Genomic DNA, 12,331 nt, shown 5'->3' with positions numbered 1-12,331 from the left:
TGAGCATTAGCGTGGAAATAATGTCAAAGACAAGTAACTTGCCCTTATTGGATCTTTTCATGGCATTCAATTGCACTCGTATGCTATCATTTAAGATGTTACCTTTAAACCTTTCAGTGTGCTTCTTTATGACCAACATTGAAATAATTTAAATTTGAGCGAAACAGCGCTTTTATTTTGAAAGTAAAACGATATCAATTGTGGCAATGCTGTCGCTGCATATCCTGAGCTAGATCAACTTTTCTTAAACATTTCCAAGAAGTCGATGATGAACTAATTCAAAGTTCCGGGTCGGGTACAGCTGGTCACAGCCGCCCTCTGCTGTCCCTCCTGTCTCCAAGCGTTTTGTCATGAATAATATATACGCTCATTTTCACCGATTCTCACTGTTGTTCTCCACATGCTGGGTGTCCTGGTGGCTTATTGGGCCAACCATGACCTACACTACTGCACTGATTGCAAAGACATTGCTGCACGTAGTGTCTCTCCTCTGTACAGCCCTATAAGTATATTTCGTTTTTATGCCCTCGGCCCAGACATATGACAGTAGAGAGCTGACAGGAAATGAGGGGAGGAGGAGATAAGGAATGCAACGAAAGTCTCCAGCTGGAGTTAAAACTGGGTTGCAATAACATGGCCAGCACCCAGGGGCCACCAGGACACCCCGTGCAAACCTTTCATTTTCTAACCTATAATGTTGCTCATATTCTGACATCATGGCAATCTATATGTCAGCTGTGTGCTGGTGCATGTAATTAAGCCATTCATCTTGCATGGTAACCTGATGAGGCTGACGGGACTTATTACACTACCCTCCAAACAGATGACTCAGCTATATGTTGAGCGATGGAGTTGAAGGGATAACACTCTAATCTCAGAATCTAATTACCTTCATATTTAACAGGTCTTTTTAGATTTATGGATATTGTGAGGTCTCTGTGGCTTCATTTGAGGCCTGAGCACAACAGAAAAGGCGCTGTGTAAGCTTAGCAACAAACAACCATGAATTTTATACAAGTACTTAAGTAAAAGTATGCAAGTATAACCAATGAATCTTCTTAATGTGTTAAAAGTAAAAGCACTCAATGCAGAAAATTGTTCCCTGTGACTGTTAAAACTAGTATAGGAGATTAGCTTATTATTACTTATGCATTGGGATAAAAGCAGGGTTTCACTGCTGCTGTTCAGATATACATTTTTAACTGTTTTACACAGGACTGCAACTAATGTATATTTTCCTTTTTGAAATAATCTGCATATTATTTTCTCCATTAATCGCTTATTTGGTTTGTGCAAATTCTGACAATAGTGATAAATGTTGTCGCAATTATCCGGAGCTCAAAGTGACCTCTTCACTGTTTGTTTCGTCCAATCAACAGTCTAAACCTTTAACTTATATTTTCTTAAAAGCATACATTTAGGTTATTACAATAATTAAAAGGGAAGGCAGCAAATCTGCACATGTGCAATGCTAGAATCAGGACTTGTTTGTCAAAATAATCACACTAATCACTTCAGCTGTACATTTTGAGGTTTTGCATGCAAGAATCTTAATTTGCAAAGTAACTTATAATTGAGGCCTTCATTTAATCGTAAAAAGGACATTTCCCTTTGAAATGTACAAGAATAGCAGTAGAATTTGCCATGAGATTCAAAAACTCAGGTACCTCAGACTTATACTTAAGTACAGTCCATGTGTAAATGTACTTGTGTTTCATTTCACCACTAAATTTGAAACTCTCTTCTCAAGTTCTGCCCAATCAATGAGTTTTCAGCTCAGTGCACTGTTAAGAGACAAAATCAAATCAAGCTTCTGTTAACATTTGCATCTTGACTTAGTATAACTGCTTTTTCGTGCTAGCATGCGTGCATTCAGTTGGGACTTTACCTGCTGACTACAACTTCAAAAATAATTAACGGTCCTAGCTCACATCGACATATCAGGTCACCATTTTCAGGATTCCCCTCAAATGAACTTACAGTAACAGCATATATACTGAGAGGAAACAAGCACCAAGACTATGACTCGTCACTTTAGTTGGAAACCAAGGACCCCAGACATTACAAAGAATACCAAAGTGTTTATTTTGACTCATTTGATGCAACTACAGTTTAGCAATAGTGAGCCTGTTAAAAACAGTCTGTAGGATGGAGTCTCTCTCTCACATTCACACTCACACACCATTCATTCAACCCAGTACTGTTGAACTCCCTGGCTGCTCCATTTAAGGATTAGGCAAACTCACAACACTGTCCAAACACAATGGCTGGCTACTGATCAAGGAGTGGATGAGTAGCAACCAATCTGTCCACACACAGTGATGTAAAGTGCAACAATGAGACCAGATGCTTTTGATAAAGAAAGTTTTGTGGAAAAAGTCCTTAAACTATGACGTTTAGCCCCAAATTAGTAGCAGTAATAATATATCTATCAGGTATAAAAAATAAACGCTATTCTATACAAGCGGTAGAGAGGGATATACACAGTACATACATACATACATGTCATTCAGGGCAAAACAGCACATTAATACGCAAAAAGAAGAAAGCAATGTAGAAATATGAATACAGCCTGACTTGTAACAACTCATCCTGAACTGCTACTCACCTGCCCCCTGCACAGAGAGAACGATTAGAGTTGAGAAATAGATTTAGAGTGATAAGCAGTATTTCATTTACCAGAAACAGAAAGAACATTGGAAAAAAAACAAAAAAACTACTTAATAGGGATCTGTGCCAAATATACAAAAACAAGCAATAATAGGAGCATTTTTCATGGCATGACTATATTCAGTAAAAATACATCAGAAATACATACATATCCATTTACATACAAATGAACTCAGTACAATGGTATTCATATACATACATAATTGAAAGTCATTTTGGAGAGGGGGGAGCCATTCCTCTGACGTACACCAGTTAAGTCATATATAAATCAGAGCCAATAAAAATCTGCAAAGTCCAAAAGTCCAGAGGCAAAAATTTAACTCAAAGCAAGAGTTGTTTCATCACTAAACACCTCTGTGTAGAAGTGCCGATTCTGAACCAGTTAAAAAACAAGGTGACCATAATGTGGAGCATAGGAGGCTTTATTTTAATTTTAACAAGCACCTTAATTACCTGAAATTGTTCATTTAAAATAGTAAAAGTCTGACCCCCCCCCCCCCTAAAACCCCTGCATTATTTTGGTGCTTGGCTCTTTATGTCACAAAGTGTATTGGCTTCGGCAACTCAACATTAAGATCCTCTATTTTCTAGCTGGTGCACAAAAACACTGAAAGGTTTAATTTGGACAAATTTCCATTATTTTAAACAAAGCACTTCATAAATACAACATGATTTTTGAGTCTGGTGCCTTTGTTTATTTGCAAACATTTGCTCTGCCTGTGGTAGAAATGTAGTTCATTAATACACCATAGTTTTGCGTGCTGGTAATACAAAATATATATTCTTCTATGTACATGAGGACAGTGCATATTTAACCAGCTGTGTTTGGACTCGAGCCATGCATGAGCAGCTGCCGGGTGATAAAGGCTGTGCTGTTAGTCTGCCATGATTCTTTACCTGATAAGAAAAGGACTTCTTTTGTTTTACTGGAGACGTCTGACTCAAGTTAAGAGAGCGTTCAATACAAAACTCAAGCGCACACACGCACGCACGCACGCACACACACACACAAAGTTGCTTGCAAGTATGCCCACACACAATCGCTCACAAGCACACAGGAAAGCTGATACACAAACATTAACGCTTTATCATACATAACAATCCAAAAATATAATTATTTGTTTGACAATGTTTCCTTTGAAAAGCAGTAAGTAAAATGTTTTGTTCTCGCCTGCATTTCTTTACGATGCTGTACATCGAGCTACTGTCTGACTGAGCTCAGCTTGAGCTCACCGTGTCAGTGCAGAGGTGTCCTTGAACGCTCATCATATCACGCCAGCTTTCCTGCACCTCGTTTCACCTTCACTGTCAGTGAGGGGGGACATCTTGGGAGAAAATTAAGGTAGATTAGCATATTTGGGAAAATGCTTCCCGCTCTGACAACAATCTCAGGGGTCAGAGGTTGAGAATGGGGACGTCAAAGAGGTCACACAGGCCTTCTGTCTCATCCAGGTTGTATATGTAGTCGTGGTCGCTGGGTGGAGGGGACAGACGGAGGAGAGGCGAGAACACTGGAGGTGAAGCAGACAGAGACAGGGGTGAGACTATGCACAAAAAGAGGCCACGAGTCAAAGTGCTGAAATGTTTTCAACAACCTCTTTGTTACACATATTATACATAATCAATTTACACAATTTCAATTACACATTTTTCAAACTTTTACTAAGATTGCTTCTGTAAAGAAAACTCACCTTCTGATGACATCAAGTCCTCCAACAGGTCTCCACTCATGATCTCTGTCAAGATTACAGAAAAGCATTGAGAGATGATTTTAAAAGTGAAGAAGTGATTGACAGGTAATTACTACATAATCAATGGCGGAATATTTTAATTGTGTGTAATATTCAAGGGGAGTTTACCTTTTGTTGGATCAAACATATCAGAGAGCTCTTTGGGAAAGTCCAGCACTAGAAGGCAACAACAGGAAACTTTCAGCTGTACAGTCACTACATTACACTGAAGTGCATGATATGAATATTGAAATGTTCCTTATACTATGCCTCATGGTCCTGCAGTAGCCATTTAAATATATTGGTTTGCAAAATTAATATCATCTGTAAAAAGTGAAACTATCGAAATTAACATCCAATGAATCGGTGTGTAAGATGTGATTCCAATTACATATATGGCACCAAACTTTTGAAGCGAATGACAAAATATCAAAAAGTCTATAAACTTCATCATCCCTGACTAAATATCTTCATCCTTCCAGGCTGCATTTCAGAGCGAGCGATATATAAGGAGAGAGCGAAATTGAGGTTTCAAAAGAATTAGAAACACGGAAAACTCACATTCAGATGGATCCGATTTAATTGGTTCAAACACTGCAGAGGCAGCAGAGGCAGCAGATCCATCCAACGAGGCAGAAGATTGTAGTTGCTGAGTAACTGCAGCAGATGTATCTGTTGTAGGGGTGAGTGGCGTGGTGCTTGTCACTTCTGAAATAAGTGTGAGATAAAATAATGTTGTTCTTGGCATTATACTACAGTACATCACAAATGGTTCTGTGTAAAATATGATGAAAATGCAAAATTACAGACTAAAAATCTGCCTTAGGGCTCATGTATTCAAATCCAATGGTCACAGACTGGGAGTCATAGTCCACAGTGCAAGCATACTACATTAGGTGTAAATTAAGGCATGTAATATACAGTTGTTTTTCCTTAATTTTATAAACATAAATAGTGGGCAAAATTCTACCCCAGTCCCCGGGAAGAGGTTCTTGTCTGTCTTTGACACTTGATGAATGTTCAACATAAAGTAAAATGAAAGAAAAGTAACCCCACAGTTGTACTGAACTCACACACAACCATGACTCCGAAACCGTAATACTGCTATACCCCTAATTCAGCTCACAATGCACTCACTGGTCTGTTATCCCTCCTTACCTGTCACTGAGGCTGTCTGGTTAGCTGCTGTAGCCGACGTTGTGGGAGGACCAGGTTTTGTAGAAGTTGCTAAAGCTGCTTTGGGGACCTGGAGGGTAGAAGGACAGCAAAGTTATAACATTGTATCATGAAAAATCATTGTGTGATGAAAAAGAGAAGTCAGTGTTTTGATTAGTTCTTTTTCATTGGTGATTAAGCATTTATGAGCTCTATCTCAAATGCAACTGTCATATGAATGATGACCTGAAAAACAGAACAATATTGCTGTCTTGGGGTCGATGTCAATGTGAACTCCCAGACTCTTACAGTACACACATCAATACATAAATAAAACTAATTGCAGAGAGAAAGCTGGCATTTGTGTGGACCTGGGAGGCAGCAGTGGGCAGCATAGAGGTAGGTGTCGGTGCTGGGAGGCTTTGAAGGACATCATCTGGAGGAGGGACGGGCAAAACAACAGGAGAGGCACTGGACGGGTCCTTATTTACCAGCAAAACCTCAATGGGACCAGTTGAACTCTTGAGACGGATCTGGTATTTCCTTTGTCCATTGAGGACCTGGATAAGAACAAATATACCCAGTCTGAGATACAACACACAACAGCAGCTGGACGAAAGGAGCATTCAAAGTGCACACACCACACATCTAACTTACAGATTCTGGTATGGGGACCTCTAGTTGTGTGCCAATGGGAGCACGGATTGCTAGGAGTGTGTCACCTGAGGAGGAAGGAGAGGCAGGTGATGAGTGATAGAAACTGTTTGTCAACATGTCATAGATGAAGAAAAATGCCTATAAAGATTGAGCATCTGAAACAATTACCTTTGAAAGCTCCACAGAGGTCATCATGTTTTATATAGGCCATAGTATGAATGTGTTAAGGGTTTTCCAATAAACATCATGTATTCCATTCAAATGAGATGGTTGGTTAACTAAGGACATGATGGTTTAATGAACACTTTAATGAACAGTGTGAAAGGGGCATAAATACACCTTTCATTAGACCCTCCATTAAATAAAGTATTTAAAAAGCCCCCTTCAGGCTGAGTGATACTTTCCATGACCTTTATGTTAAAAAAAAAATTAAAAATCTTTGTAGTGGCCCTTTAAATGACCGGGACAGAGAGCCTCGATATGAGCTGCGTGGCCGGCCGATCTGGCAGAATCTGTGGGGATGCATGCCCAGGATTATCCCCTATGAGATGCCAGATGGTGCTGAGATTGGAACGTACATTCATTTCATTGTGTCTACTGTTGCCCAGTGCCACTGAGTGCCACATGCATGTCCCTAAATACTGAACACGAGTGGTTTTCACAAAGCATATGCTATATCCAACTTATTCATCATAGTACTTCAGGTCCATTTTATTCTCAGGTTAAACTGTCAGTGATTTGGCACTGCTCTGCTCAACCTCTGACCCCTGAGACCCCTTTTTCCATAAACAGGTGAAAGTTAGAGCACTACTGTCAGATGGGAATTTAGTACAACAAAAAGCATGCATCAACAGATTTTATTTTTATTAACATCCGTCCTGAGCGATCTGATCACAAGTAGATTGCTCCAAGTCCACCAGTTCATAACCGGCATTATAATACATCTCAGCATGCGTCTCGAGTGACCACATGTGACTGAATCAGATAGACAGTGTTTCATAAAGTTTGTTCTAACTCAAAAACTCATAAATTTGCACATTATTTTAGGAGATTTTCTCCACAGGTTACAAATAAGTAGACTATATTTTGGTTACTGTTTACTGTATTTGTAAAACATTGTTAATGTCAATTAAATATTGTTTTCTTCCATAAATTCAGCTGAACAGGCAGTCATTCAATTTGACCAGCGTACGTATGTGTACACACTGCTAAGCAAATGCGGTCAGAGTGGCCCAGACCACCTCTGAATGTTTTGTGTGAGTGATAGGATCTCAAATGCATCCTTAATGCATCTTGGGGGCATTCACACTTGGACTTAGAGCTGTCCACTTGTGATCATTCATAATGGATGTTAATACCAGGTCTGAACAGGTCCCAAGAAAATCACTACTGATGTCACAAGAGTTATCTTGGCTGGGGAGCTTGAAAAGCACCAATTATGAAAAAATGTTTTTAGGAATACTCGTCCGTGATTTAGAATCCAGGAGAATAAATTAATCGCCTAATAAAAATGACATCAGCACTAATCAGAGAATAGATCAGTGGAAAACTATTTCTAGCTTAAACATAAACACACTGCGCAGTGAAGGATATGGGCTGTTGTTGGAGTCGTCTGTGACATTCTTGATGCTCTGTTGGACCCAGACTCTCTGCTGGTCCAGCTCGTGTTCCCTGAGAGCCAAGTCATCTAGCTCTGCCTTCAGATCAATCAGCTTATCGGCTATCTCTCTGGTGTTGCAGCCTGGACCTACACCCCTGAAACACAGAGACACATAAATTGTGATGCACAGACAGCAGGCAAAGACAGATTCAAAAATATGCCATCTCTCAACACCCTGCTTTATCACGGATACGACTGCTGATCAACCTGCCTCATCTCAGAGCTAGGACAGAACAGGACAACTGCTGCGTTGACAGGTATCATGTTTTAAAACAGATGGTAAGTTTACCACATAGCTTGAAATAATGTTTTTTACTGTTACATTCTTTAATGAAGTGGTTTGACAAGTACAACAACAATATGTTCTGTTAAGCAATGACGAATAGTACTGAACCATATTGTGAGCAGTACTGAACACACCCAATCGGTTAAATGGAGCAGAGCCAACAATAATGTCATTAGTAACACCTGTGCTGTTCGGACTATGACACATCAGAAAGTGAATTGGAGGTTGACAAACAATTGATTTTCAAAGGCTGACACAATAATAATAATTTGGAGCACAAGCAGGACTTAAATGGTCTATACTAAACCACCACCCAACCCTGCAAAAACAATAAATAAATGAAATGATACTGTGGGAAATTAACAATGTTTGGCTTGATGATCAGTGATGTACATCCCCATGTGTCGTGTGGAGGCTGTGCAGCCACTGGCCATTATTGGAGCCAAGTTCAGTCAATACTGTCCTATTGGCCGACCTCTAATATGAATACAGTTCTGACGATGTGGAAGCAAACCTGCAATTAACAACTGAGAGCTGCTAATTTAACATCAAAATCATTTCATTATTCACTGAAATGTAATGCCAGACCTAAACCATCTTGACATTTTCATATGCGTTTGTAACTCTCAGCTTCAGTTCTGCAGGAGGTTTTGACAGCGTACATACTGTAGTCAGGTCAGGTGTTTTTCCATTCTTCAGGTCAGTTCCTTATAGCGTCAACAAATGTAAGTATAGGAAGGTGACATATAAAGCACACATTGTTTGCGATCAGTTCTAACACCTAAAATAGAAAATCTGATGCAAAATGGGATTCTAGTTAGTTTCATATGGTGGCACACTGTCCTGCTCAACACTACTTTCTCTACTGTTATGACTGAATAATGCAGTCAGTCACAGGCTCATGAGCATGTTTGTCACACAGATTAACACACAAGCAGAGTAGGTACATGTTATTTGACAAGGAGGGGTGGAGGTGGTGGTGGGGTTGCTGCAAGTGACTGCAAGACACATATTTAGTAGTATGGTTTCAAATAATTCAGCCCTCTCCTTACTTCAACACAATCACAGTTCTGTTATACATGTAAAGGTCATGCCAGGTCAGGAGAAAAAAAACCTCCAAAATATTATTTTAATTAACTAATGAAGTGTGGAGTTTTGTTTTGTTTTGTTTTTTAATTCACATTTACTAAGGGAAATTTTGCCTTTTCATGAAGGCAAAACGCACAGAATCCTTTTGGACAACAAATGCAGTACTTATTAAATGTTTTTTTCATTAAAAAGAGTCTTTCACACTTTGGGGAATAAAAAAATGTACTGGGGACTTACTTCCATTGGATGCTGTTCTTGGACTTCTTCTCTATCAGTCCAATTCCTTCCAACACATTAGTGATGTCGTAGATACGTCGTTTCTGCCGCACAGCCAATGTATCTGCGGCCTGAATGACAGGACAAAAGCAATACAAAATGTCAGAGATTACTGGCATTTCCTTCTTCATAGACTGAGAGACCACAGTATCTGTACCAAAGTATTCAATTCACTGCAGCCAAAAAACATGAGGTTTCACCACCCAGCAAATGACATTGTCATTTAAACTTCCTTCCCGACCCAACCACTTGCTGTTTAGCAAACTAATGATAACCATATGGGTGTTGCTGATAAGTGTAGGTCTGGGCCCTCTGAGTGCATTGGAGTCACAGACCTGCTGAATGGCTGCTAATGAGGCTAAATTTCACAGTTTATACAAAATAATACAATTATTCACTCATGCATAACAAAGATAAGGATGTCTAGTTCAGTATGGGTGCGGAAGCAAACTGAATGTCATGAGCTATGTTTTACCTTTTACAGCAGTGTCAACATATTAGGGTTGCAGCAGTACACTGGTGAATATGAATCTTTATGAATTGACAGTGTGCATTTGCTTACCTACGGCATTTAATTCTACCATACCAGTGTTATCATAATATATATATTTCAACTTTATATCAAGTTTCATGTCTATCAGGGCATTACATTTTGTTAAGTTATAATAAAGCAATTGCTCATAAAAAAACCCATCTGTTTTCATTCCTTTAAGGGTGAATGTAACAGACAATAAAAATAATAACTGCGTAACATCATATACAGAAAGACAGTGAAACTGATATTTTTCTGAGATGGCTATCGTACCATGAAAATCTCACACTTACTGCAACAACAAGTCAGAGCAGAGTTTCTATCTTACAAAACACATTTAAAACACAGCGTGTTTACAAAAACCCTTGTACTGTCTAAAAGATGTGTTATAACAGAAGAATTACCATATATCAATCCCCAAACATCTATGCTAAGACCTACACAGGGGAACAAGTCTGTTGTCTGTCCGGGACACAATGTTTAATTGCACAAAGTTAGCTGGTTTCATTATTCAAACATGTTGTATTTTTACAGACAGGAGAGAATAAAAAAAAAAAACTACATGTCTGGTATTTTCACATTCATAGGCTATAGATTGAGCAAACAAATGGCCCATCATGAGTGCCTGCGGCTATGAATCCAGTTTGTCCATCAAGTCACTAATGTCACTGTGAAAGAGAAACTGTTGTATAATATTAAGTAATGCTTGGCTGGTCAGGCTGCCATCTGGCTTCGTGGTTTTGGTTGAGACAAAAACATGGATGGAAGTGTTTAAGATGTTTCTATTTATATTCCAGGTAGACAAGTGTATTAACATCTTTTGATAGGTCTGGTCCAACCCCACTTTTTTGGTATTTGAGCTCAGAGTTTGCCAAGTGTTAGAGCCCCTGGCTGAGTAAACACCAACTCATTCTTCAAGAAAATGAGCTTAAGTGACTCTGACACCAACAGGCTGATCAGCAAGTAGGATCATAGTTTTGTGGGAGTTTTACTATAATATCTAAACAGCTCAAGAGTAGGATGATGACCTAGACTGCGGTGCAGGACACAGCGAATGTTATTAAATGTACATGTAATTGAAAAGCTAATGCATTGTCGTTAAAAGCCTTACGAGTAAATACTGAAAGCTAGCTCGGTGGATAAATGTCGTTAAGTGACAAAGACATTATCAATCAGAAAAAGGTTGTTCATGTGTAAAGATGCAGTAGCGTTAGCTCAAAAGGGGCACGACAAAAGCTGACCCACTTTTTTTTTTACTTTGAATCTGCAGGGGGCAGAGTCTGAAAAGTTGACCGGTGTTCTCAAAGTTCAGTTCGTAACCTCACTTTGCTCCCTGTTGAGGAAAGCCAAACTAGCAAGACACAGCATGTGAGAGGAAGTTTGAAAGTAACCTAGGTGCTTAAAAACTACAGAGCCAAAAGAGCTATCGCCCATTGAAATTAGCCTGTCACACGGCTAGGCTAGGCTAACAGGCAAGCTAGCGAAAGTGCATGTAACCGAACGACAGCGGGCTGGCTCAAAATGACATGTGCTAGCTAACAACAAAGACTCTGTGGCTGCATGCTCACCGCTTTCAAATCCAGCACTCCGTCCTTTGCCTCCTGTAGCAAAGTCACAAACTTGGTCGTGAGCAGTCCGAGGCTCTTTTCGTGCCTGCTGGGAGTCTGTGGCTGCAGCGAGTCCCCCACAGCTCCCAGTTCGCCTCTGTTACTGGCCGACTCCAGCTCCATCATCACTCGGGACCAGCTCCGTACTTCCCCCTGCCTCCCCGACCAAACCCAGCCAGCGAGCCCAGGAAAGCACGCTCTATCGCCGCAGTAAGACAAACAGAAGGTCGGGGAAGTGTGTGGCGGATAACAGGTGTTAAATGAGCTAGTCCGACCTGGTTTGCTCCAAATTATTTCACTAAATCGAGCCGAGCAGGCTGAGTGCGGCTATTCAATGAGCGGCGAGCAGTCGGCGGAGAGAGCCGTTGGCCACGCGAGGTATGACGGGACGGTTCAATCGCCAGAGGGACCGTCTGCAAGTACTCGCATCGATTCAAAAGCGTCTCACAAAGTTTATTTAAACTTGTGAAGTCAATAAATATAGTCGCAGCCGCCAATTTACTGCATCGTGGCCATACGTTAATAACATGCAATGATTACGTGTTATCGTTTTTTTTAGGTTTGTGAAAAAAGGGGGTTTCCGGATGTATCCAGGAGCGCTATTGTCACACAGTCCCTTGCCTACTCAAACTTGAAGAAAACACACGCACGCGTTGGTGAACGTGCACA

The 12,331-nt window shown here is 40.1% G+C and overlaps 1 protein-coding gene across 1 annotated transcript; it reads right to left on the bottom strand.

Annotated features, from left to right (window-relative positions):
* Positions 1 to 2,066: 2,066 nt before the first annotated feature.
* e2f4 (E2F transcription factor 4) lies at positions 2,067 to 12,047 on the bottom strand. Its single transcript, XM_084363241.1, has 11 exons — positions 11,624 to 12,047; positions 9,485 to 9,594; positions 7,807 to 7,967; positions 6,381 to 6,425; positions 6,213 to 6,277; positions 5,927 to 6,115; positions 5,559 to 5,646; positions 4,962 to 5,108; positions 4,530 to 4,577; positions 4,362 to 4,406; positions 2,067 to 4,181 (listed from the first exon to the last, which is right to left on the bottom strand). Exons 1-11 carry the CDS (start codon positions 11,786 to 11,788, stop codon positions 4,066 to 4,068), a joined length of 1,179 nt encoding a protein of 392 aa, XP_084219367.1. The 5' UTR covers positions 11,789 to 12,047; the 3' UTR covers positions 2,067 to 4,065.
* Positions 12,048 to 12,331: the final 284 nt, after the last annotated feature.

This window comes from Pagrus pagrus (assembly GCF_965226575.1).
Source record: "Pagrus pagrus genome assembly, chromosome: 10".
NCBI lineage: Eukaryota > Metazoa > Chordata > Actinopteri > Spariformes > Sparidae > Pagrus > Pagrus pagrus.
Note: the sequence above shows the minus strand (reverse complement) of the source record. Positions and strands in the feature narration are given on the sequence as shown.

What these genes read in the sequence shown, in the direction of transcription:
- e2f4 (XM_084363241.1), bottom strand. Translation starts at nt 11,788, where the DNA reads ATGATGGAGCTGGAGTCGGCCAGTAACAGAGGCGAACTGGGAGCTGTG. An exon ending in CCAGACAGCCTCAGTGACAG is followed by an intron (nt 5,109 to 5,558) that starts GTAAGGAGGGAT and finishes CACTTATTTCAG; the next exon opens with AAGTGACAAGCACCACGCCA. An exon ending in GGACTTGATGTCATCAGAAG is followed by an intron (nt 4,182 to 4,361) that starts GTGAGTTTTCTT and finishes CTTCACCTCCAG; the next exon opens with TGTTCTCGCCTCTCCTCCGT.